Source organism: Boleophthalmus pectinirostris, unplaced genomic scaffold, assembly GCF_026225935.1.
Source record: "Boleophthalmus pectinirostris isolate CB_2022bp ecotype Guang Dong unplaced genomic scaffold, ASM2622593v1 HiC_scaffold_6, whole genome shotgun sequence".
Lineage (NCBI taxonomy): Eukaryota > Metazoa > Chordata > Actinopteri > Gobiiformes > Gobiidae > Boleophthalmus > Boleophthalmus pectinirostris.
In genome coordinates this window covers 3,754,044-3,781,669 of record NW_026571447.1, presented here as the reverse complement: position 1 = coordinate 3,781,669, position 27,626 = coordinate 3,754,044, and the positions used below count along the sequence as shown (strand labels likewise).

General features: G+C 38.8%; 1 protein-coding gene across 1 annotated transcript; it reads right to left on the bottom strand.

The window, feature by feature from the left end:
- Window positions 1-54: 54 nt before the first annotated feature.
- Window positions 55-27,626, bottom strand: LOC110163983 (septin-7). Its single transcript, XM_020929001.2, has 12 exons — window positions 27,476-27,626; window positions 19,156-19,262; window positions 17,586-17,686; window positions 17,340-17,474; window positions 14,689-14,806; window positions 13,461-13,553; window positions 13,228-13,324; window positions 12,968-13,019; window positions 11,744-11,872; window positions 5,939-6,074; window positions 4,913-5,055; window positions 55-3,421 (listed from the first exon to the last, which is right to left on the bottom strand). The coding sequence occupies exons 1-12, from the start codon at window positions 27,609-27,611 to the stop codon at window positions 3,382-3,384; spliced, it is 1,287 nt and encodes a 428-aa protein (XP_020784660.2). The 5' UTR covers window positions 27,612-27,626; the 3' UTR covers window positions 55-3,381.

The following is a 27,626-nucleotide window of genomic DNA, read 5'->3' as shown; positions in this document are numbered from 1 at the left end:
CACATCTGACCCTTTGTGCGTAAAAAGAATGTGATCATCTGTGCACAGCCTGCGTCCATGTCATCACAGGTTTATTAAGTGACTTTGTACAAGTACAAATGAAAAACAACATTAAAAATACAAATGGATACATAGCCAAAGCAAAGTGTGGTGTTGTCTCTTCATGTCCCACTTTAAACAGTCCTTTAGTTCAACCAGGGCACATCCAAACAGATTTTCTTATAAAAGATGTGAGAACTTCAGCTGGCTCGGTATATATAAAAATAAAGTTATAATGGTGGTCCAAGAATAGATAAACACAAAAGGGAGAAGGAGGGGGTTACATAATTCATATCTATAAAAAGGCCCAAGGTGCGGTTTTATTGTTTTATTTCTGCACTTTCAACTGTAACGCAAAGTCTAAAGTAAAATGAGTGAGTTCACGTCCTCACCATAAAAGGTTCACTACTACGGAGGCCCCGAAGGACAAGTGACCGCAAATCACAAAAACACAAAAATAATGCAGAGTTATACTTACTTATGGGAGGTTGCAAAAGCTATCTTGGAATATAACTTTAATTTACGGCTAAAAAAAGAGCACAAAGTCAAAAGTATTTAAAAGCTCCGCAATGTAACTTTTCTGCTCGTCTCTACGGAGATATTTTGTTGCCTGTATGATTCTACAGTATGACATTAAAATTATCAGTATTGTATTTTTATTGAATGTTATTGTAAAAAAAAAAAAAAACATAGAAAAAAAATGTAACAGTGAGCAGATCTGACTTGTAAAACTGGGTCTAGTAACATTACCTGCTTGTCTCCATGGATATAGATTATTTAATGTCATTTTGTGGAACATTCTAGGCAAAAAAGAAACACCTCCATGGAGACAAGTTGCACGTTGACCACGCAGAAGAAAAGTTACATTGTGTCCCTTTAAAGGTCCTATATTACGTAAAATTGACTCTTGTGAGCTTTAAGCCGTGTTAGAATGTTGTTATCTCCTCAAAAACAGACCTGGAGTTGTGTTTTGTTTCATTCACACATGTTTGAGTAACACTTTATTAGTCTGTGTATATCTATAAAGCTCAAAATGCACTGTTCCACTTTGTGATGTCATGAAGCTGTAGAGAACTGCTACTGTTTACTTTTTGTTTAATAGAAATGAGCAATTCTTTGTAAAAATCACCCAAATGATTCTAGTGAAGGTGTATGGAGTTTAAAAACACAGTGGAGCACTTCCTCAGCCTGTAAATATGCAAAATTTGTGTGTTAAACGTGTGAATGAAACAAAACACAACTCCAGGTCTGTTTGTGATGAGAAAAATCGTGTATTATGAGCCCTTTAACTTACTTTAATTAGACACTTTCACTTGTATATTCGTTGTAGTTTTTGCAACCATGCCACTTGTCCCTTCAGAGCTACCGTACTATTCACACGTCAGAATTCCTGTAAACAAATTCACCACCAGAAGATGATTGTACAACATTTTGTCTGAAATTTAACTGTACACACACACACACACACACACAAGTCCATCGAAGCAACCTTGGTTTTAGAGAGAGCAGCGGAGGGGCTGAGACAGAATCAGTATGACGACGATTACATTAAAGGCTCATTTATGCTCCACTTTTGTACGTAAACACATGCGTGCGTCACTGCGTTAATACTTTTTATACTTAAACCAAATATCTCCAATGTAAAGACAGTGTTCAGTTAAAAGTGCACTGTGTAACTTTTCTTGGGTACTACTTGTCTCGCTGGAAATTTTGTATATTAAACGCATCATTTTGCATTTATTCATTACGTGTGTTTCTATTGCTTTAAAATAAAATACCGTATTTTTCAGACTGTAAGTGGCACTTTTTTCATGGTTTGGGTGTTTCCTGCGACTTATACTCCGGTGCAGCTTATATATTAAAATTTTCAGACTGATAGCCAGGCCGGAATAATTCTAACTGGAACTGATGCTGAGTCTGATGACAGCGACACAGAAGAGGAAGTGGCGCTCTGTTTACATCATGGATCTATGGTTTATCTCCGGAGGTCACACAGAAGTGACACAGAGGATGAAGAATTCAATAGATTTAGTGATTTGGAGTGAGATGGAGAGTTTGGTAAACTTATATTCTGTTGTTTATGCTATAATTATCTGAATAACTGTTAATATTAATATAAGTAACTTCAGTCTGTTGTTAATACTAGAACTTGCCTTTCAAGATGAAATGTCGGTTCCTGGTCTCTGATTTTGCAAAATACATTTCCCCAAAAAGTGCGACTTATAGTCCCGTGTGACTTATAGTCCAGAATATACGGTAATTCTGTCTGTAAATAGAGGCGCCTCTCCACAGATCTGAACTGTAATGTAGCGTAGTGTTGTAACCCGCTTGTCTCCCTCGTGATAGATCGGTTTAATGTGTACTGTGGAATGTTCCAGTCAAAGCAATGACATCGCCATGGAGACGAGCAGGAAGCGGACCGTCCATCAGAAAAGTTGTGCAGTGCACCTTTAAGCCACCACCAGAGGGCACTAAAGTCTGTTTGGGAACTGACCAAAATGGACAAAATAGAGCAACAAACATGAGGGCGTCCAGTTTTTCCAATCGTATCTGGTGGAAAAAAGTCAGGAAAAATGTGGAGAGCAAAACATTTATTTGTTTTGTAGATGGTTTTAGTGACTTTTTTTTTTATTTTATGTTTGCCTCCAATATCGAGTTGTGTTCAATACTGCCCCCAGTGGTCAGCTCATGTACAGCTCCACTGCTTTTGAAGAAGAGATGGACCAAATGACGGACAGGGCAACCCAGAAGACCAACAGAAATGTGTACGCGTTTAGAACGTAGAGCACAAATGAGCCTTAAAGGTGCATTGTGTAACTTTTCTGGTGGAGGGTCCAACAAATATTTTTCTCCATGAAGATGTTATTGCTTTGTCTGGAATGTTTCTCAGTCTCTCGTCTTCATGGAGATGAAACCAGACCAGGTTACAGGTCAGATCTAGGTATTTTTGAGCTATAAAACCACCTGTAATTGAATCAATATAAGGTAGAGCTGTTTAATGTCATACTGTGGAACATTCCAGGCAGAGTACATATAGACGTATCCATAGAAACAAGCAGGTGACGGACCCCTCAAACAAAAAGTTACATATTGCACCTTTGAGAAAAGAATGGCATGAGAACAGATGGGGGTTTGGCCTTTCTAAAATGGGGTTATCTTTTGTGGCGTGGTTAAAGTAAACACATTCGTTGATGGTGATGAGTCCGTAGGCAGTGCGGAACCCCGGCGCTCCCTCTGGTGGCCGGGAGCGGTGGCGTACGGGAGGGCGGGGTCAGAGCCGCACGCCGGAGTCCTGACCGCAGTCGTTGGCAAACACGACCCAGCGTGGTACTGCCCGCCGCATTAGAAGATCTTGCCTTTCTTTTTGTTTTTCTCCAGAGTTCTGAAAACATAAAAAATTGAAAGGGTTGATTGTTAAGTCAGATCAGATCAGTTAGATGAGTGAAGACAGATATAAGTCCATAAAAGTACAATTCCAAGCCTGGTCTGTAAACTTTAAATGCATGTCTGTTTATGCTCCCATAACAAAAGGGTCACTAAATGACAATGTATATCCATAAAATCCACAAGAATGTGTGCTGAAAACAGAGTTGTTGTCCACTTGGTAGCTCTAAACCATCTTAACACTGCTTCTGATTGGTCACATTTCCAGTCAGTCTCTTTTTTAAACCAGTCACTGACCACGTTTACATGATGCCTTTTAACTCCAAATGAACTGTTCTGAATTAAATAGTTCTGATTTAAAATATTTACATGGATTGAGGTTAACATGGAAAACCCATTAAATGGCCTTTATTTAATTCCGCTCAACTTCTGGGGGTGGGGAAGGTTCTGATTGGACATGGACATGAACATATTTACGTTGACCGGAAGAAAACACACACTTCAGCTGCTACTGGCTTTTTTGTCATCTCAGATTGTCGTTCCACCACGAACACAAACATGAGCTGGAATATTCTCTCATCATGCTTTACAGACGTAAAGCATGATGAAGAAGTGAGAAAGAAGATCAACGAGTCAGCGGCTGCTCTACCTCGGCCCACTCCCACATCCCGCTCACAAATCCAAAGAGACGTGGATGAAAGTCCAGAGCTAGGACTGGTGGAGCTGGATCGGCTGGACTGCGTGCGAAGGGCGACCCAACGAACATGCACTGAACCACCGCAATTATTTTACATTTACATGATTGAGGAATAAATTAATTTGGCTTTAAAAATAAACCACCCACTTACTTCGCAATGAACTATTTCTGAACAATAATTTTCATTAGGCATTTACTGTTCACATAATTTTTTAAAAGTGGAATCCATTTTCATTCAGAATCAAAGCTCTCATGTAAATGTGGCAAAAGTCTCTAATCCCTCGCCTCGTTCTTATTTATTTCTCAAAACAAAGGAAAAACTTTGCGAGGTGAGAGCGCAGTCTAAAGTGTCACTGCTGCTGAGAGTCACAGTCAAATAACGAGCCCTGTTACACTGACAGTGATAACAACATTATTCGTCACACTGCTGTGCTTGTGGATGTGGAAGCGCCGGGCTGCTTGAAGATAAAAAACAGCATTGTAATCTAGTTCCTATCATGATTATATAAGAATAAGAATGCCTTTTATCATTGCACAAACTGCACAATTGCAAAAAAGATGCTCCATAGTGGTTTTCTGTTAATGGCATCACACAAAACATCATAAATTAGTGAGACAAGTTCATAAATCAAAAGATAACATTTAAAAAAGCCATAATGTCTTACTGGGTCATTGGGAACCACAAATGTACTAATGTTTGTGATGAAGTCACAACATTCTAACAAGACTTAATGCTCACAAGAGTTCATTTTGTGTTATATAGGACCTTTAAGCTGGACGTAGTGATGTTACCTGGACGCCTCGAGTTTCTGCTGCTCCAGCCTCTGTAGCTCCTCCCACTTGTTCCTCTCGTCCTCAAACACGCGTCTCTTCTCCTCCAGCTCTTTGTGCTGAGCCTCCAGGTTCTTCTTCATCTGCTCGTGTCTCCTCTGCAGCTGTACAGCACAAGCACCACCACAGTCATCATCCAATGTGTCTCGTTTTTTCTTACACTAAGAGAGCTATTTTTTTTTATTTCATGTCCAATCTGAACTGCATATGGACTGTGATATTATTATTATTATTATTATTATACATTTTATAATTGTACTTGGGAAACATTCATGGAAGTGGAAAGACAAAACCTGTTTAAGTCACTTAAAATAGTCTCCAACAGTAAAAATAATAATAATAATAATAAAATCTTTCAAAATGTATGATAACATGAAAAGATACCTGCTATTGTATTTTTTAGCCTTGTCAGCTCGTGCCATTTTGTGTGTATTTTTTTTTGTTTTTTGCGCAATGTTTGACACTTCTCAATTTTTTTTTATGTACGAAAAAAAAAAAAAAAAAAAAAAAACAATTATAATTTAATTTTTTTTAATAAAAAAATTAAAATCTAACTCACCCTTATGTAAGAGACAATACTCCCTACAACTGTACAACTCACTCCTACAACAGATAATACTCCCTACAACTTTACAACTCACCCTTATGGAACAGATAATACTCCCTACAACTGTACAACAACTCACCCTTATGTAACAGATAATACTCCCTACAACTGTACAACAACTTGTCCTTATGTAACAGATAATACTCCCTACAACTGTACAACAACTTGTCCTTATGCAACAGATAATACTCCCTACAACTGTACAACAAGTCACCGCTGAGATATTTTTATTTTATATTTTTAACATCAGTCTTTTGCTATTTTGCAACATATTTAGAAAGTATAATACAATTTCTCTTTGTTATTATAATTTCCCGTGCGCTATTGTGTCCAAATAATTCCCCTTGTGGGTAAATAAAGTTATTCTAAGACTAAATTACCTCAGCCTCCGAGTCCTTGAGCTTCTGCACCTTCTCCTTGACCTTCATCTCGAACACCTGCTCCATCTCCATCTCCATCTTCTTCATCTTGGCCACGTGTTCCCTCCTCTCCTCCTCCATCTGGGCCAGAGGACTCCTGAAGCAGAGGGAGGAAAGGGTCAGATCACTCGCTCCGGAGAAGAGCAACCGCCGACGAGAGAGGAAGACGTGACTGCTGTTACTCTATTCTCAAGTCCCACATTAGGAAAACCAAAATCACACCCGAATCAGTGTCGTTTAAAGTGTGTACGACAGGTTACACTGCTCGAGACTTTCCACAAGTACATCTTGGTTATATTAAAGATCCATTGTGTAACTTTTTGGTGGAGGAATCATTATTTGCTTCTCATCATGTAGATATTGCCTGGAATGTTTCACAGTATGGCATTACGCTTATTTAGCTGGACGGAGACAGCAGGTGACACCACAAGGCATAGTCACAAGTCAGAACTTTTTTTTTTTTTAAAGATTTTTAGGTAATTTAAAGCCCATGTTATTGAGTAAATGCAAGATGGATATGTCTAATGCCATTCAGGGACATTCAGCATCTCCATGGAAACAAGCAGGTGACTGACCCCCAAACCTAAAAGTTGTACATTTAAAGTTATAGTATGTACGTTTTTGGCCAAAATAGACACTTTTCTTTTCCCATATTGGTTGCATTTATTGCACTAGAAACATGTTGTTACTGTGCGTGGGCTTGCATCTCCACAAACCTGACTCTTCTATGGCTTCCTCCTGTTTGTTTCTATGGAAATGTTGTTCCTTTGGCTATAAACTTTACACAATATGGCATAAAACGTATCTATCTCCACTGTGAATGTTCCGAAGTATGGTTTTAACCTTTCTTTAATCTTTAAATACCTGACAATCTGATCTGTTTTTTTTCCATTTGGCAATTTTGGTGAAGTTTATAATTTTACTTTTTCACTGGACAAGGGCATGTAATAAACTGTTACCTAGCAACAATACTGTACACAAATGCAAACACTTGTCTATTTACACAAAATTTATCAAATACATCTTTAAACTGCCATAAATACATCTCTCTTTCATGTAATTTAAAGGTGCACTGTGTAACTTTCTGGCAGGGGGTCTGTCACCTGCTTGTTTCAGTGGATACGTCAGTGCTCTGCCTGGAATGTTCCACAGTATCACATTAAACAGATCTATCTTACATTTATTCAATTACAGGTGGTTTTATAGCTCAAAAATTCTTAGAAAAACAGGCATTCTGACATTCTGAGTGGGGTCACTGCTCCAGAGATCTGACCAGTTACTTGATCTGGTTTAGTCTCCATGGAGAAACGCTTTAAACTTCCTGATTTTTTTTTTATCCATCTTCATAAATTGCCACTTGTCTGATATAAAACTATGACTAATATTTACCACTGAAACTAAATAATGATTAGAAAACCATGAACACCTGTCATAGACACTTTAAACAATTATTAAAAGAATTTCCCCCAAAAAACATTCGTAAACATTCTGTTGAGATTCATTCCCGGTGAGATTTTGACATTACACCCCATGACCTCCTCACAGCATTACAACTGAATTCTGGGTCTTTTGTTTTGTAAGTTAGACACTGGAGAAAGGGGGATGCAGAGAGGGTACGACGGAGGAGAGACAGCGGCAGTACCACGAACATCCAGGAGGGGGCCGCACCTGTGGGCTGAGTCAGGAGGCGTTTACTGGTTAGTAAGGAAACGATGTCATTCTCCATTATCGGTTTATATAATTGTGATTTTCAACAGTATTTTAATACTACATTGTTTGATCAAATAACAATTAAAATGTATTGTCAAAGCTTGAAGGCGCTGTACCAGATTTTTCCATGTATTTGAGCAAAATTGTCTAGCGTTGTCACGAAACACGATGCTAAAATATCTCGATACTGAGGAATAGACTTGATACTCAATACCGATTCCACAAAGATTAAAAAAAACAAAAAAACATGTACCCTTATATCTGTGTAATAAATACTAGTCTATTTGCTCTGCAGTGTTGGGAAGGTTACTTTTAAAATGTATTCCCCTTACAGATTACAGATTACATACCTCAAAATCCATTTATTTACTTTAGGTGAGTAATGTAATCTGAATACTTTGGATTACTTGATATTGTCATGCTTTTTAAACTACATGAATGTACCAACCACATCCTGAAAATTCTTGTTTGTTCTCTTCAAATTGTCTGTTGAGCCCAAGTCTCCATGAACAGGTAAGTGTTTGCTGTAGAGGAGCAAAGACCAGGAAATCTTCATATAAGAAATTTTGTTTGATAAAAGACAATAAAAAGCTCAGTCTTAAGCTTAAGCATATTCAAAATATTTCTAATAGAGAAATGCTTTTTTATATGCAATCACTGCTGCCTTCAATTATGTCCACCTACTGTTAGGTTTACTGTTTAGTCCTGGTTTAGTCCTGGTTTAGTCCTGGTTTAGTCCTGGTTTAGTCCTGGTTTTAGTCCTTATGGTTTAGTTAGTCCTGGTTTAGTCCTGGTTTAGTCCTGGTTTAGTCCTGGTTTAGTCCTGGTTTTAGACCTAGTTTTAGACCTAGTTTTAGACCTAGTTTTAGAGTCCTGGTTTAGTCCTGGTTTAGTCCTGGTTTAGTTATGGTTTTAGACCTAGTTTTAGTCCTGGTTTAGTCCTGGTTTAGTCCTGGTTTAGTCCTGGTTTAGACCTAGTTTTAGACCTAGTTTTAGAGTCCTGGTTTAGTCCTGGTTTTAGACCTGGTTTTAATCCTGGTTTAGTTATGGTTTTAGTCCTACTTTAGTCCTGGTTTTAGTCCAGGTTTAGCCCAAAATGTGAAAACAGGAAAATACCTCCATGTAATCAATTTATTTCAACAAAGTAACTGTAATCCAATTACCACTAATTGAAACAGTAACAGTAACTGTAACTGAATACAGTTACTCATAATTTGTAATCTGATTATGTAACTCCGGTACATGTAATCTGTTACTCCCCAACACTGTTGCTCTTATACTTGTTCTGATACAGCTCAAGATATTTCTAAAGCTATTCAGGAAAGGCTCATTTCTGTCTCGTGAATGTGACTTTTTTAGTATCGATACCTGCTCAAAATAGTATCTAGTTTCGATATTAATATTAGTATCGATTGGTATCTGATTTTCAACATCTTTTGACAACCCTACCCAGCAGTTATATTCGTAAAAAGCTCTTGAAGTCGAAATATGTCCACTGCACTAATGTCTGCATCTAATAAGACAGCATTTTATTCTCTGATGATCAGGAGGTCAGTGTTAACATGCTAGTTGTTGTTAGCTTTGTCCATACTGCTCTGTAAGAGTTATGAGTGCTTATTAGTTCATTGTGGTGAATAATGATGATGCTCTGAACGCAGAAGGTAAGTGAGGACGAACTCTGGACCCCTGCAATATTTAAAGGTCCTATATTACGCAAAATGGACTCTTATGAGCTTTTAGCCATGTTATAATGTTGTTACCTGATCAGAAACAGACCTGGAGATATGTTTTGTTTCATTCACATGTTTGAGCAACTCTTTGTTATTAGTCTGTCTACATCTCCAAAGCTTAAAATGCGTTGTTCAACTTTGTGATGTCATGTAGTGGGAGTTTTCAGCTACACTTAAGAGCTACATTTGACCTTTTTTCAGTAGAGATTTGCAATTCCAGGACTGAAATTATCCAAATGATTCCAGTGAAGACGCATGGGGTTTAAAAACACAGTTCCTGTATTACCACATGACATCACAAGGTGGACCAGAGTATTTTCAGTTTGAGAGATGAACCTAAATATGCAGTTTTTGTGTGTTAAATGTTTGTGAATGAAACAAAACACAACTGCTTGTATGTTTGTGATGAGGAAACAACATTGTAACACATCCTATGGGCTCTTTAAAATGAACTAGTTCTGTTTTTCACACTTTTAAGACAGTGAAAATCAGGTACAGCGCCTTCACTCCATCCGGTGTGCTGATTTGTGTGTATCTGAGCAAAAAGAGCGGTTTGAGTTCATTGATAATGGTTAGGGCGTTGTTAGAGGAGGACAGGGAGAACAGAGTGATCCAAGGAGACCCAGAGAGGAGGCCCGGTGTGGGGGGGAGGAGGAGGAGGAGGAGGCCCCGGTGTGGGGAGGAGGAGGAGGGCTCATTCACGTGGAAACCAAAAAGTGTAAAACACCCACTTACATTCCTTCAACTGTGTCAAGTCTACGGGACAAAACACACAGGCGCATTTCAGTAAAGTTACAACAGCACAGCAAGTCCACAGGTTGAGTTTATGTCATGTCATGGAGAGTAAAGAATTTCTGGAACAAGTTTTGAAACAATTTGTAGCTTGTGTGACATTTTTCCCTTGAAATTAGTCAGTCACAATTCAGATTTCTGTTTTATTGTCTTATTTAAAAAAAATCAGCAGGCGTTTGGTGGCATTTCTATTTGGGCATTTCTTCCTAAGTCATGCCTTACTTATCAAATATAATAGTCATTTTATTTTAGAAGGCAAAGGCAAACTGTTTAACTGAATTAAAAAAAAAGTCCATGACCAAATCTACGCATTTCTTGCATGACTGATGTTCAACTCATAGAACTGTACTTCCTCAAAGTGCATATGACAGATTAGAATACTCAGCTCAATGAAACAGGTAACAAATATTTCAAGAATTTCACACAAAAAAAAAATCATGCCTGGTTCTTTAATTTTGGTGATGTTTATAATGTCACTCAGCAACTATGACATACGTAACATGTCTAAATAACACAATAGTTGTAATTAGATTGAAAATAATACATGACATCACCTTTATTTAGTTAAATAAAGGTTTAAAGTGTCAGAAAAATGCCTTTGTTGTGCGTAAACTGCACTTTGGCTCGAATTTTATGCGTTGATGTCATAGCTAGAGGTTTTCAATTTTAGAACTCATCGCTACTTCCTGTAAATGTGTACTTTTCAACTTCAACTTTTTACACTGCTACTGAACTGATGTAAAACTGATAAATATTGACCACATGTATCATCTCACCAAACTAAGTCATACTAGGGCTCCTCGATTATGGAAAACATCATTATAACGATTATTTGGGTCAATATTAAACAATTATTTTTTAGTTACACGATGTATTTTATTCAGCATTTCTCTCTCTCAAAAAAAACAAAACACTTTGTTACTGGTAATTTACGCAAAACTTTCAAATTGAAAATATAGGCTACAAATATATAGTACCTACAGTTTTGTGATGTATAAAATATAAAATAAATAAAATATACTTTGAATATGAAATAAGGAATGGAAAAAACAAATATATCCAAAATAAACTATATATCCATCTGTTCTACAATCTCCATATTTAAAAAAAATTAAATAAATATACTAATTTATATAAAAAATAAACTCTGTTAAACGTTTCAACTCGATTATATGAGTTTGATTAATTGCACAGCCTTAAGTCAAACCTGAAAACCTTATGTTATTAGGTAATTATGTTTTTTTTTTTTTTTTTTTCAGACCAAGGGCTTGTTTCTGTACCTCAGTTTTTTCGACTGCTGCTTTTGGCACTGTCGTCCTGTCTCCAGCAATAGGAAGACAGTGCCAAAACCTGTATAAACCTGCAACATCACATGACCACTCTGAGGAAAAACGCTAGTGAGCAGTCGAAAGATATGAAGGTCAGGTATGAAAACAAACCCCTGGTCTGAAAAAAGAACCTAATAACATAAATCGGGAGACCAAATAACCTGAAAACCTGCCATATGCACTTTAAGACAGGAGCAGAGACTCACTTGGTGGAGAGTTGTGCTTTGGTGCGATTGTTGTCCACTCCGTTGTAGGTGACCGCAGCCAGTTTTCTGCTCCTGTAGTTCTCGTAGTGGACATTGTTGGTGACGTCCTTCAGGTCCTGCATGTGGGTCCTGGAGACAGAAAATACAAGAGTGATCCAGGACCGAAAGAGAGATATTCTGATACTTCTCAACAGGTGTGTGACATTAACTGTGGGCACTGCTCTGTCTAAGGCTTTGTTAAACTTTAATCAGACATCACAGGTTCATAAAAATGTGTTGCTTAAATCTATTTTCTCTTTTTCTTTCTAAACTCTCATCAGTCTGTGTTTGTTAATGTGTGCATAATGTGTCACCATGGTACCTGCTGAACATTCTCCCATAGACATGTATACAGTGCTCTCCAGCGTGCAGAGTATCAAAGTATCAAAGTAGTATTTTCCGCACTATAGGGCACACTTAAAAGCCTTTAATTTAATCAAAAAACGACTACACGCCTTATAATCCAGAGCACATTATATATGAATTTATCGGGATGTCTTACTACAACTTTAGTAAACTACAAAGTTTACATTACGGCTCCCGTAGTCAGGAGCATCAGGAGTAATACATACTGTGATTCCTTTTAATATAAAAATGCACCTGTCAAGAGACACACTTACAACTCCCATTTTAAACTCAAGACTGTTATAAAGTGAAAGTGTGAGGTGTGTGGGAGCAGTGGATGAGAGAAGGAGAACACACATTCACCAAGACAGAGAGACAGCGCCGAGCGACTTACGCCACGATCTGCCAACGGATCGTGGACGCCCGGGATAAGGATCAGTATCAACTGTGGTCCGAGCTTTCACCAAGACCCGAATCATCACTGAACTGCCAGGGAACAGTAACCACACTGACTCGGATAATGACGAGAGGGATGTGGATGTGCTGGACGCCGGAATCACCCAACTGTTTGAACTATTATGACTTATTGTGAATACACTAACAATTTAGCGTCTCAGACAATATTTTTTTACACGTTACAATTGAACAAAGTTGAGAGTTATTGTGAATGCCTTAAATAAAGTTTGACTAACTAATCTAACTGTTGTGTTTCGTTTAATGGGGATTATAGTTTGGTTCAGTTTATATGTGAAAAAAGTTTGAAAATAGACCATTCAATGACAGTGTGGTATGTCATTGAATGGTCAGTATGTGTTTTACAGGTGGTGCGTTCAAGTGTACCTGATGAGCATGTCTCTGAGGATGGTGAAGTCACAGTGGTCACCGTTTTCAACTGTGGAAAAAACAAGATTACATTAGGAATTACAGTGTTATTTATTCAAATTCTATTGTTTAAATAAAGAGAGTTTTTTATTATCATCGTGGTGTTAGAAACTGTTTTGAAAATTGAGTCTATTCCTTATTATCGAAGTGGAGTTTGAAATTTTAGCATAGTGACCAAACTGGTCCCGTTTGGATGAGTTCTGATGCCCGGGCCGTACCTTCTGCCACTCCCCAGGGGTACTGCCTCCCTCGGACCCGCTTTCCGTTCACTTCGATGATAGTGTTGCTTCCTACTACGGCCAATGGCAGTTTGTCCTGTTCAAACAGCACAAGTGTAAACATAACCACAACCACGCACATATATACAAACACACACACAGGCAGACATACAGTGACACACACGCAGACACACATGCACGCAGACAGAGTTTTTAAAGACTTGTGTGGACACCTTGATCTTCTTGACCATCCTGTTCTCCTCCTCGTCGTCTGTCTCTGGAAACTCGTAGATCTTGATTTTGTGTTCTTGGATTTCACGCATTATCTACAGAGAGGAAAGAGAATATTTATTTATTTATTTGACCTTTATTTAACCAGGATCTATGACACATGTTTTTAGTGATAGGGGAAACACTACCGGTCAAAATTTTTAGAACACCACACTTTTTAAATTTTTAAAAAAGTTTACTCTTTACTGTTGACCAAAAGTATTCTAAACTTTTGATTGATGTGTGTGTCCATCTTTGTCAGATATAACAGCTGCACACACTCGGGACTCGTTCTTTCTACAACAGAAATCAAATATTCTTCAGAAAGTTCTTCCTAAGTCTGTTGCAGAAGTTCCCATAAATGTGTGGCACTTGTAGGTTGCTTCACTCTTCTGTCCAGTTCATCCCAAACCAGCTCGATGGGGTTTAAGTCTGGACACTGTGCTGCTGGACACTCCAGGTTTTCAAGCTTTACCATCTTGTTCTTTTTTCCTGAGGACGTTTTGGCAGAGCTTGGACTTGTATTTTGTATCTTTTTTTTTTTTAACCTCTGTCTGTTCAGTTCTTACCTTTGTACCATTTCAAGTTCTTCATTAGACTTGCACGACTTGAATTGCAATAAATAACTGGAAAAAATTAGGGTGTTTTACAACTTTTGGTAGTATAATTCTTGACTGATATAATGCAAGAGTGTAAAATCAACCATAATTACTGAGCCGTCATCCATTCCCAAGTTACACTCTGATGGTTATGGTTTTATTTAGACCATAAAATGATATTGCTTCATTTGCATATGAAAACAAATATCAAAACATTTCTCCCTGTATGTGGTAATCTACAAGAACGGGTTCAAGTTTCATTTCAATTATATGTAACTATTTGTTTGACTAAATTATGCTGTAGAGAATTACAAGTTACAGGTCAGATTTGTAAAGAGGCAAGTCAACTCACAGCAAGAATGCATGTTTTTCAAAGTATTTTACTAACAATAAAAATATCTGTTAAACACCTCTAATTGTGTATAAGCTGACTGTCACACTGGAATATTCGAGGCGAAGCAACAACAAGCAGCAGGACATGGACCCTTCGCCAAAAAAGTCACACCGTGTCCTTTTTGCTATAATAAGAACAAGTACTGAGACTAAAACTAAACAAAATCCCTTGCCTCAATGCTTAACGCTGTGTTCTGACCTGTTTCTTGAACTGCTGGCACTCCTCGGGGGTGAGTGTGTCTGCTTTGGCGATCAGTGGGATCACGTTGACCTTCTCATGGAGCCTCTTCATGAACTCGATGTCCAGCGGCTTCAGTCTGCACACAGCAAACAGGACTCACATGAGAACTCGAAACACATGATGGTTTTACATGCTATGGCACGTTACACTGACTTAAAGGGTCACTGTGTAACTCTTCTGGGTCTGCAACCAGTATGGTATTACACTAATCTGTCTTGAGATATTTTTGAGCAATAAACAAACTCCTGTAGTTGAAAAAATCCAAAGACACCCATGCTTACTGTCAGTGGGGTCAGTTCACCACAATCTAAACCAGGGGTGTCCAAACTTTTTTCATCAAGGGCCACATATCTAAACACAGACGAAGCAGAGGGCCGATTGAGGGCTGCAGACTGATGCTCAGTACAGGGAATAATTGAAATGTGTGCATGTTTAACATGCTAGAATGAAACATCAGTCTTTATTCATGCTAAGATCCTTAAAACCACACACTAAATATGAAATATTAGCTTAATCAAGGTAGATTTCAAAAAACTTGCAGTAAAAAAATATGTTTTAATTGATGCAAGGTAATTTGGGCCAATTCACCTGGAAGTCTGAGGGCCAAGAAAAATTTGTCTGAGCACCGCATTTGACCCCTGGGCCATAGTTTGGACATGCCTGATCTAAACTGTTTGGCTTAGGGCTGGGTGTCATTAAGAAGTTGCCAATACGATACATACCTCTATACATAGGCCACGATACGATACATATCTTGATACAGTGCGCTTTCGATTCAATAAGATATATTCCAAATCGATTCGATACGGTTCAGTAAAATATAAAGGCTAAATCGTGGCTGTGATACTAAAAGTCTTTGTTAAACTGCTTCTTGTGGAAAATTCATATGAAACACAAACATTTTAATCATCAAAACAGTGAAAATCTCAAATGTGTTGAGTTTCCTTCCACAAAACTGTAGCTGTTACAAAATCATTTAGTAAAATACACCAAAAAATACTCTTGGTGATATATCGATACAGCAGCCCACAATATCGATACTGTATCATCACATTAAACGATAAGATATCGATATTTCAATATTTTTGCACACCCCTAGTTTGGCTTGCAAGTCTCCATGGAGATTCTTAAGTTTATGGGAATACTGTGGAACATTCTGACCACATCTCCATGGGGACAAGCAGGTGAAGGACCCTCCACCAGACAAGCTATACAGTGCACCTTTAAACCTATCCTAACCCTAACCCATTTCCACGAGACTCATGTGTACAGATCTAAAGTGCAGGGTTTAAAAAAAGTGATTGGATTGAGCTTAATCTTGCAGCCTTATCATTTACGGTCATGTGCGTGTTCTTCCTGTGTCTCTGTATCCTCCTCTCTCAGTTTCCTCCTCCCTGCAGACTGAAGCCTTCTCCATCACAGGAAGTGTGCGGCCACAGGGCAGATACAATGACAGGACCCCAGTGAACACAACAGGCAGTGGTGGAAACACTACACCACAATGGAAGACATGAGCAGCTGTCGTAGGTAAGGTTGCAGTACAAATACTATTAAATACAGGATACTATGAGATTCTTGACCATTTGAAAATTGTACTTCAGGTTGATAACAGAAACAAAAAATAATCTCTCAGTATTTTTGGGCCAATAATCAGATAATGAAAAGATAAGATTCACAATTCATCTGAATATCACTGTCTATAACATTTATTATTTGCAATTTTCCAATTTTGTCAAAAATCTGAGAATATATTGTCCCACTCCATGTCCACCTGTGAATGTAAACACCCCATGAGTCTCCTCCTCGTAAAGTGCATGTGAACTGTCTGACCCTCACCCACTCGGTACAAACTGAGAGACGCTGATGTGGAAATCAAAGTATAGAGCTGACAAGCAAAGTGCACAGGATGAATCTTATGAAAGGAGGAACGTTTCACGGTCGTGTCATCAGTGAGACTCCTCATCACCTTTGAGAGCACTTAAAGGGACTGGTGCTTATATCCATCCCTTTTCACCATACTGTAATAAATACTGGGCCACATACAATCAGAGAGGGTACAGGGCAGTGGGGGAGGGGAGATCGATCTGCCCCACAGCCTCAAGAGGAGAACTGGCCTCTTTCACAAATATGGAACTGCATTTGATGAAAAAGGCAGCACGTTTGAAACTATGCGTTTTAGTAAAATGTTTAGAAACAAATTTAAGGAATAATGAAAAGCCAAGTGACACATTGTGAACAGAATTAGTGCCGCTACAGTGTCCGGCCCCTCCTCCTGTACACTTGAATGGCAGTTGTTTGTGAAGTGCTACATTCCATAAGGATTACAGGGCGCTCCTTTGACCTTTGGGCCAATAATGACCCCTCATTTCCCTCACACTATTTTGGGCTCTTCCTCTCATTCTTCCCCTGCACAGTCACGCTGGAGCTGGAGAGGTGAGCAGCACTTCGTCACATGTGTACCATTTTCTTACCAAATCACCAAATGTGGCAATCATTAAGTGAAGAAAATTGACTTGAGAGGCAGGGTAACAAAATGGGACCAAACTATTCTTACAAATGTTTCTATAAAGTGAAGAGCATGTGCAAATTCACTGTTGTTGCAGTCCTACCCGTGTCCAGAGGGGGCGATGAAGTACAGGCAGCAGTGGATTCTGCTGTCGGGCATCTGTCGGCGGTTCACACGAGACTCTGAGTTCAGGTAGTCCTCAAACTTACTATCTATGTGGTCGATGACGGGCTGCCAGCTGCACACAGAAACACAAGGGTGTGAAAATGCACAATGGAACAGCAGAATTTCTAGATATAGTCATTTTGTGTCTGTTGGGTTTGTTTGGGTCGGTTGTTTTTGCCATTACCAGTTGCTGTTGTCGACGGCATCTCCAAAGCCCGGGGTGTCCACGATGGTGAGGAGCAGCTGCACACCACCCTCTTTTATTAGCACTTTGGACTGTTCCACCTGACAGTGACACGGACACACAGACAGAGACAGACAGGGACACAGTGTTAGAACCAGCAGATTTACAGTCAACAGTGTGTGTTTTTCTCCTTAAGGCACTCCCCATCAACCCAAAACATACACAACACAGTAGGTCAAATCCTCCAGCTCAAGTTCCTGACCAATGATCAGACAAGGTTTTGTGATGTGGGACCATAAATAATGCAGCCCTAAAGTACAGTCTGCTCAGTCCAGACACAAGCCATCCAACCCAATCCACTTTATTTAAATTGTGCACGGTCACATTTTTATACAGTGCTTTTTCATCTTCACTGCCCTCAAAGTGCTTTACATCAAGGAACCACTCACCCACTCAGCCACTCTTACACACCGGTGTACGCAGACACTGGGGGCATGGTGGGTTAAGTGTCTCTCCCAAAGACAGAAAGACAGCTGTGGGAGCTGGAATTGCTCTGCTCTGAATTGCTGGAACTGACCGCTCAACCAATGTTGTTTATGTCAATAGTGGAATTCTAACTGTCAACCTTCGGCTCTGAGGACAAACTCTCTACCACCTGTCGCCCTTTAGTATTTTTTAAACTAACATTTCCAAAGTGCTGCACAGAGAAAATCAGTGCTCATAAAAATAATGATCATAATGACATCCTAAAACAATAAAAAGAGGCTGCGAATAATAAATAAAACCATAGCTGACATAGTTGAGCGTTGCCTCACACTTCTGGGTTCATTATGTGACTATGCAGAGGAACCTGAAGATCACAGACACATGTGGAGCCAGAATGCAGTCAGTCAGCTCTCAGGTACAGGCTTCAGGGTGCTCTATGCTCTACCACAACATCACCACAAACATGATCCAAGTTGGAAAACAACAGGCCTGTCACGGTTGGGGATGTTCCGATCTGATACTGGTATTGATATCGGCCACAGATCTAGGCATTTTTAGAGTATTGGCTTGGATCCGATTGAGTGAACAGATTGGGCGATGCGGCGCATAAAGCCTTCTGCACAGAGCTGTCACTGCCAACACTGCAGCTAACACCTAGAGCAGCTTAAACACACCCTGAGGAAGCTCTAAATCCACACAAAATATGATTAATGACAGGGATAGTGTTTTGTTTTACCTCTCATGTCCAAACTGCTGAGCAGAGCCACAGGCACTAACTTGTTTACATATGTTAAGTAGCCATTTGCTTAGGCAGGGTTTCTCCTCTTTTTACAGGCCTCAAACATAAATAAATAACATGGTGAAAAACATCACCTCACGTCTCTGTCACAGTGTTCTGAAGCAGTTGTACTGTGGTCGACTTTACGCCATTATTTTACAATATTGTAATCGGTACTGGATTGGTATCGGGAATTGCAAATATTAAAAAATCTGTATCGGATCTGTAGTCAAAATAAACACGCTCAGGACTTCCCTACTTCAGCCCCAGACAGGAGCATAGCTGTGGGAGTGGGCAGTGTCTCACCTGTACAGTCTTTTTGATTCGATGTGAGGGCCCGGGGTATTCTGCAGAGTACAGGTCTGTGAGGAACAGGGAGTTGATGAGTGTGGACTTGCCCAGGCCCGATTCACCTAAACACAGAGAACAGAGACACAGATCAGATTAGAATCACAAACTCTATACTCAACATTAGGCCTAAGCAGTTGACTGAATTTTATAAAGAACTGTACATAAGAATTTCATTTGAAATTCCACAAACGTCACCCAAATATGAGGCAAACATGTTCAAATCTATTACTGCTTCAATCATAAAACTGATTTATTTTTTATTAGAAAAACATTGGACATGTATATTACAATTGTTTATGTTACAATTTGGTGTTTTGGTTGTCAAGACAATTATCCAGTCAGAAAGCAGAACGAGCCTCACATGAGTCTGTTGAAATCCAGTTGGTTTAAATCCAAATTGCCTCTCTCTGATCTGAACGGTCACCACATGAGAATTGTCTGTCCATATACTGAGAATGAGACAAACGTGGATGTGTCATGTATCTGCAGGTTAAGGCTCTGGGGACACAGGTTCAGCTGTGGTTTAGTTCCCTTTTTTTAAACTGTATTAGTGCAGCAAGTACATACAGTTCCTGATAGAGAGCGCAGTGCCCTCTTGAGTCTAAGACCAAAAGCCCTAAATTAGTGCACAAGAAAATAAAACCTAAACCACTTGATAATATTTTAGCATTTTAAAAGTTCCTATATTATTTAAAATTTACATTCAGACAGGACTACATTCTTACTGTACTCCATACACTACAACAACTCACCCTTCATTATTTCATCTTTGTACCGTTTTCCCCTTACGACCTCTTGTATATAGCTGAGATATATTTGCATTACTACGTTTCTTTTTTTCTTTTTTTTTTTTTCTTTTACTTGTACATGCATTTATATCACTATGCCTAATTTTACTTTATACTTATTTTGAAGTTATTATTACCATTTATTACGGATGGTAAAAGATCTCGTGAAACTAAATTACCACAAAATTGTGAACGCATGAGCAAAATGATCTTGTGAAGTTTTTTTTTTTTTTTTCCGTGTGTTTATATTTGGATTGGACAAAAAAGGGTCACATGTTGGTGAGTCACATCTGTTACAGTTCCAAAAAGCAGTAGTAGAAATTATGAAATCAAATAAATACAAAACTGTGAGGCAAAAACTGGAAATTGAATCGTGAAACGTTAAATGTTAAAAGTATTCGAAATGATGTTAAATCTCGTCTTGTCTTGTGGAAATTGTGTCTCGTCCCAACCCTACCATTTATATACATACTTTTTTTTTTACTCTTTGTTGTTATAATATATTGTGATGTGTAAGTTACTATCTCCAAATAATTTCCCTTGTGGATCAATAAAGTTTTTTAAGTCTAATACGACCACAATAACACTGAATACCGCTGTGTCCGTTTTGTGTAGTTAACCTGAGAGATACGGAGCATTTAAACCATGTTGTTAAATGTGTCTGCGAAGAAAGAGGAGCAGAGCACAGATCTTCCTCGTGCTTTTTAAATGGGCCCATTGTTTGTCAGATCACACTTGCGCTCAGACTTGGCGATCAGCTGTGGGCCCACATGTCCCGCTGAGACAGGACCACAGCCAAAGAGCACAGGGACAGCTACGCTTTTAGACACACGCAGCTAAGAGCGGAGATACTGACAAAAATGAAGATCTGTGTTATCTAAAAATGATTCAGACAAGACTACTCAACTCACCCTTATGTGACAGATAATACTCCCTACAACTGTACAACAACTCAGCCTTATGTAACAGATAATACTCCCTACAACTGTACAAGTCACCCATATGCAACGGCTAATGATCCCTACAATTGTACAACAACTCACCCTTATGTAAAAGATAATACTCCCTACAACTGTACAACAACTCACTCCTACAACAGATAATACTCCCTACAACTGTACAACAACTCACCCTTATGGAACAGATAATACTCCCTACAACTGTACAGCAACTCAAGCTTATGTGACAGATAATACTTCCTACAACTGTACAACAACTCACCCTAATGTAACAGATAATACTCCCTACAACTCTACAACAACTCACCATTATGAAACAGATAATACTCCCTACAACTGTACACCAAATCACCCATATGCAACAGATAATACTCCCTACAACTGTACAACAACTCAACCTTATGGAACAGATAATACTCTCTACAACTGTGCAAAAACTCACCATTATGGAACAGATAATTTGCAGATTTGTAGTTACTAGGGATGGGATAAAATCTCTGCACTGGCGAGTTACATTTTTTGACCATGTGTCATCCCAAAAAGCAGAGCTAAAGTGACAGCAGAAATATGAAATAAAGTAAATAAAGAACTGGGAAGCTAAAACTGGGGAACTGAAAAGCACAGTGTATTAATTATAGCCTAAAGAATATCAACATGTCATCTTGTCCTATTCTCGAAGGTCCAGTGTTTAAGTGTCATTTTTAATAACCCTATACCCACATTTATCTCATGTATTTGAACAGAATTTGTCTTGCTATAGCACAGATACATGGCATAAGCAGCTGTTGAGGTCCAAATACGTCAGCTGTTGTGTACTGTCTGCATCCAATTATAAAGGGTTCCATTGTCCGATAATCAGGAAATGCGAGGTTGGCATGCTAGTTGTTGGCTCCACTCTGGCCTCTCAAAGTTGTGATAAGAGCAACTGAATCGAAATCCCAATCTGAATGGATGCAATTAGCAAAATGCAAAGGATGCAGTTTTTGAGGCACCAGAATTTCCGCCACTAAAAACTAAATCTCCTGTCTCCTTATTCTGCGTAAACGCTCCTAACTCTGTAGTTTAGATCTGTGAAGGACAAAAAAAAAAATAGTATAAAGTTTGTCAGTTCATATTTGAGTTTTGTGTCAATTCTTCTTGGCACGTTTGAATTGTGAAAAATGAGAAAAGTAACAACAATGTTTCCCATTAATAGAAGAGACTATAGTGGTCCCCTGCAGTCTAAAATTCTCTCTGCAGTCTCAAGAGAACATGGTCTAGATCAGTGTTTCCCAAAGTGTTTTTTCTGGGGACCCACATTTTAAAAGTAAAAACAAATAAAATCTTCGCAACCCAAGTCAACAGACATTATTCGTAAACCTCAAAATAAATTTGTGAGCATTATTGAACATTAATGAGGATATTTTATTGTTGACTGAGTGATCGTGTCTCTCTGAACAATTAGTATTACTCGTCACTTCTTCTCCGTGCACATAAGGAGCGGGGAGGTGCACGAAGAAGAAGTGAGGACCGGTGAGGGGTGCAGATTGTGACAAAGCGACCCAAAAAAAAAATTTCTTGTGACCCACCTCCACCTCACGACCCTGTCTTTGGGAAACAATGGTCTAGACGTTGGCATGACAAAATCTCATTAACATAAAACGTAACTACTAGGGGTGACACGAGATACAGTTTCCACAAGATGAGACGAGACACGACGTTGGACCTACGAGAACGAGACAAGACAAGATTATTTAGGCTATAATAAACACTTTATGCCTTTCAGTTCCCAATTCTAGAATAACCATTTTTAATTTACTGTCATTGTAGCTCTGCTTTTTTGGAAGTACGCATTCTCAAAAACTTAACTTGCAAACTAAATTTTTTTTCAATCCAAAAAATTAAAAAATAAAAAAAATCACACAAGATCATTTTTAGTATGTGTCATCTTGTGTTTTGTAAGATCTTGTCCCATCCCTAGTAACTACACTGTTCAAAAAGACTGCTTAAACATGAAATACAAGAAATAAGTGGCATTCAAACACTACAAATTAAATGAAAGTTTATTAATATAGAAAGTGTGCCACTGTAGTCCGAACAAAATCAATGGGAAACTCTGAACAATTACACATTATGTTATATTGTTTGGCCCTGCTTAGAATACAGTCATTTTACAGGCTCAAATAAGAACTACCACAATACTTCCTCTTACCATAAAATGTGACATCCCCCACAACACATGTATTTATCTCTACAGTTGCTTAACATGATTAGCTACAGCGTGCACTCAGTTGTATATAGGATTAGTATATTTTTATTGCTACTTATTTACAATTCATTATTACAGTTTATATTTTTTACTCTTTGTTATTAAAATATATTGTGATGTGTGAGCTACTGTGTGGATTAATATGAAGTTTAAGTCTCAGTCTGAGCTAATTGTAATCGGTCAGTGTATTGCGATAATGAAATCAGTTAGAATCCTGCATGCGTTTTGTCCTCTGCAGGAGTTTACCACATGACCTCGCATGTGGCAAACAAACGCCGCTGTATGGGTATTTCCCTGTGATTAGTTAAATATTGACCGGTGAGTAGCCTGTGCCACTGTTGATTGTGATTGTGGAGAGTGGAGCTGGGCGGACTCAAAGGTCAAACCGGCCCGGATCTCTCCATCACAGAGTCAGTGATCTGTACAGAGCCGCCGCCTTTGTTTAAAAGGGCTAACTAAGAAAGGCAAACAAACAAAACAATAGAACCACTGGTCTTTATGGCACGTAGGGCTGGGCGCTAGGACACAAAACGGAATTAAAATTTTCTGTGCACTATGTGACTTTTTGGTTCGGGATCCATCACCTGCTTGGTTTTTATGTTATTGCTCTGTCTGTCTCATGGCTATTGTGTTCAGTGTTTTTGTAATTAAGAATAACTCAGCATTATCTGTTATCAGTGAAAGCTGTATTTGATTTCCACATTTACATTTACCTCGTATCTGGGGACACAGTAAGGTCACGTTTATAGAATTTAAAATGAAAGTTTTACACACAGTTAATTTAAAAAGACATCTGATAAAACAAGTTTATACATTAGGTCTAGACTTTTTGCTCAAAATACTGTTTCACTAAATCACTAAATGTGTAGAAAATAATAATAATAATAATAATAATAATAATTTGACTTTGTTAGAATCAAACCTACTAAACTTCAAAGTAAAAATTGTTGTTGAAAAAAAAAAAATTTGGAGTATCACCTTTTTGAATTGGGGAGATGTTCCAAAGTTGCTTTAAAAAGTCCTCTGATAAGTCAATGTTGTTCATTTTTTAATTCAAAATACCATATTTTCCGCACCATAGGGAGCGCTCATAAGCCTCCAACCCCATCAAAAAATGACTGCACGCCCCAGAATCCAGAGCACCCTATACACGAATCCACTCGGTGTCCCAGCACGACTTCAGTAAACTACAAAGACGCACTACCCACAGAAGCAGACAAAGAGAAAAAGTGAGTGCCACTTCTAGACACAACTGAGTCACTGCGAACACGCCGACAATCCGTTGGTCCCAGACAGCACCCTCCCTACACGCCAGAACTGAACAAAGCCCAGAGTCACCGTGAACGCACCAAACAAACAAAACCACTCACCCATCACACTGTTGGGTTTCCTTTAAAGTCTGGTGCAGTTTATTTGTGAAAAAAGTTCAAAAATAGACCATTTAATAACAGTGCGCCTTATAATCCAGAGCACCCTATAGTGCGGAAAATACGGTAGTTGTTTAAATGTTCACAAAATGTCTGGAAAAATATAAAAGAATTTAAACTTGCTAGAGAATTGTTCCGAGGAGAGCCATTATTATTATTTTCTCCACTTTCTTATCAGCTACAAAATTGTCTTAAATATTTCTCATAATCAAGTGGCCCCAGTGAAATATCCGGTCCAGTGACATGGAGCCAGAACGACGAGCATGCTGACAATCTACAAGTCTGTTTATCTTTCAATATAACAAACTGGACTCCAGCCAAATCTCCACACTGTCCAAGATACCAGCTATTTTAAGAGTCCATCTTCAGCTCAAACACAGCTCACTCTCATGCTGATTTTCTTGCGCAAAAAGCCATTGATTACAGCTACGCCGTGTAACTTCTCAGGTGGAGGGTTTGTCGAATGCTTTTCACCATGGAGATGTTGTTGCTTTGTCTGGAATGTTTCACAGTATGGCATTAAAACTTTCTATCTTCAAGGAGACCAAAACAGACCAAGTCACAGGTCAGATCTGTGGAGAGGAAACTGCGCTCACAGTCAAAATACCTGTTTTTCTAGCTATTTTTGAGCTACAGAAACACCTGTCATTGGATAAATGTAAAGGTAGAGCTGTTTAATGCCATACTGTGGAACATTCCAGGCAGAGCAATGCCATATCCATAGAAACAAGTAACAAGAAGGACCCTCAATCAAAAAGTTACATAGTGCACCTTTTAACTTTCTTGTCTATGTAAATCTTATTTCTTTATCTAGAATGTCTAGAATGTCATTAAACTAATCTATTTTATGGTGACAAGCCCCCAGGCCAAGTAACAGCTAAGATCTGTGGAGAGGCGAGCTCACTTACTGTAGATATGCATGTTTTTCACAGTATTTTTGAGTAGTAAAACCTGTAACTCAACAAATGCAACATAGAATAGATGAGTTTAACTGTGAGACCTTTCAAGCAAAGCAATAATATCTCCATGGAAACAAGCTTGTGACCGGCCCCCTACCGGAAAAGTTCCACAAGTGCGCCTTGAAACTACAGTAGAACAGCTCTGCATAGGCTCATGTTGCAGCGCTCTCCCACAGGAAACAGCAGTGACCTGGAGCAACATTTCCCTCCAAACACGCAGCGGTCACACCAGAAGGATGTTGGCCCCGAGACAAGAGCCACATCAGAGCCCCTCAAACAATCCAGTGTTACAATCAACACGAAGCTCCAGCAGGAAGCCACATCCAAGAAATACAGGCAAACTAAACAAAAGTAAAAGTATCGAAAAACACACACTAATCGATGTTGAAACTTGTATTGAAAGTAGATACTCAAACACTATGGGACCTACCTGGACCACTGAGGGATTACACTAATATAAGGGCACATGGGAATACAATAAAGTACCATATTTTTGGGACTACAAGTCACACTTTTTTTATGGTTTGGGTGTTTCCTGCAACTTATATATTAAAATTTTCTTGTGTATCAGTATCTGCTGCTACTATTACTCCTGTACCACTGTCACTTCACTCTGCTGCACATGTCTCCTGTAGAAAAAGACTCTGTCCTGCTGCAAAGAGTGAAATATGCAGCTGAAAAAAAGTAATCGAGCAGCAGAAATAAAGTTTGAAGTGAGCGAGAAACTTGTGAGGGACTGGTGAAAGGCAGAGATGGAAAACAGCTTCAGGGCAATCGGGTGGGTGCACCATGAAACTTTTCTGAAGTCACTGGATGGATGGACAAAGCCTGGACTTCAGTGATGACCGAAACCATCCTGTCGGGATTCCAAAAGGCGGGAATAATTCTAACTGGTACTGATGGTGAGTCTGACAACAGCTACACGAAAGAGGAAGCGGCGCTCTGTTTACCTCCAGAGGTCGCGGAGTTGTTCAGAAGTGACACCGAGGATGAAGAATTGAATGGATTTAGTGATTTACAGTGAGATGGAGAGTTTGGTAAACTTGTTCTGTTCTGTTGTTTATGTTATAGTTTATCTGAAGACCTGTTCATACGTGACGTTAACAGTCTGTTGTTCTCTCTTCTATTGTTATTACTAGAACTTGACTTTCAACATGAAATGTCTGTTCCTGGTATCTGATTTTATAAAATAAATTTCCCCCAAAAAGTGTGACTTATATATGTTTTTTTCTTCTTCATTAAACATTTTTTGGCTGGTGCGAGTATAATAAGCGACTTATAGTCCGAAAAATAAGATACTACAATTTTAAGATGCAATGAGAAACTTTTCTGATGGAGTGTGCGCCTCCTGCTTGTCTTCATGGAGATATTACTGTTTTGCCTTCAGATCTATGGAGAAGCGAGTCTGCACATGGTAAGAATCTATGTTTTCTTAAGGTATTTTTGCGCTATAGAACACCTGTAATTGAAATGGAGATATGTTTAATGCTCTACTGTGGCACATTCCAGTTAAAGAAAAAACATCTCCATGGAGACAAGCAAGCAGCAGGCCCTCCACCTTAGAAGTTCGTGCACCTTTAATGTTGAAAATCACATTCTATTTGGAAGCTGTATGGAGTTTTGAGTTTTATTCCTTAATTTTGAAATCGAGTTTGAAATTTTAGTTTTATGACAAGACTAGATCCATGTATTATGTATCGTATCGAATCATGAGGGAGCCTGTGATTCCCAGAAGAAAAACATGCAAACATCTCCCCTATATCTCTGACCATAAAGATACACAGGCAGAACGAAGGGGCACTGACTTACTCGGAGCACAGGGGGAGTTCGAAATGCCAACCACAAACAACACAATGAAATGATTCAAGAGAAGCAGCATAGAGCCTGATCTTACCCACGACCATCAGGGTGAACTCAAAGCCCCTCTTCACGGACTTCCTGTACACTTGGTTGGGCAGGCTGGCGAAGCCCACATACCCCTCCAGATTCTTCTGCTGCTGGAAGATACAATAAACATCAGATTTAGTCATACATTTTAGACTTTT

What these genes read in the sequence shown, in the direction of transcription:
- LOC110163983 (XM_020929001.2), bottom strand. Translation starts at nt 27,611, where the DNA reads ATGACTAAATCTGATGTTTATTGTATCTTCCAGCAGCAGAAGAATCTG. An exon ending in GGATGGTCAAGAAGATCAAG is followed by an intron (nt 13,325 to 13,460) that starts GTGTCCACACAA and finishes CTGTTTGAACAG; the next exon opens with GACAAACTGCCATTGGCCGT. An exon ending in CCCCTGGGGAGTGGCAGAAG is followed by an intron (nt 13,020 to 13,227) that starts GTACGGCCCGGG and finishes TTTTTTCCACAG; the next exon opens with TTGAAAACGGTGACCACTGT.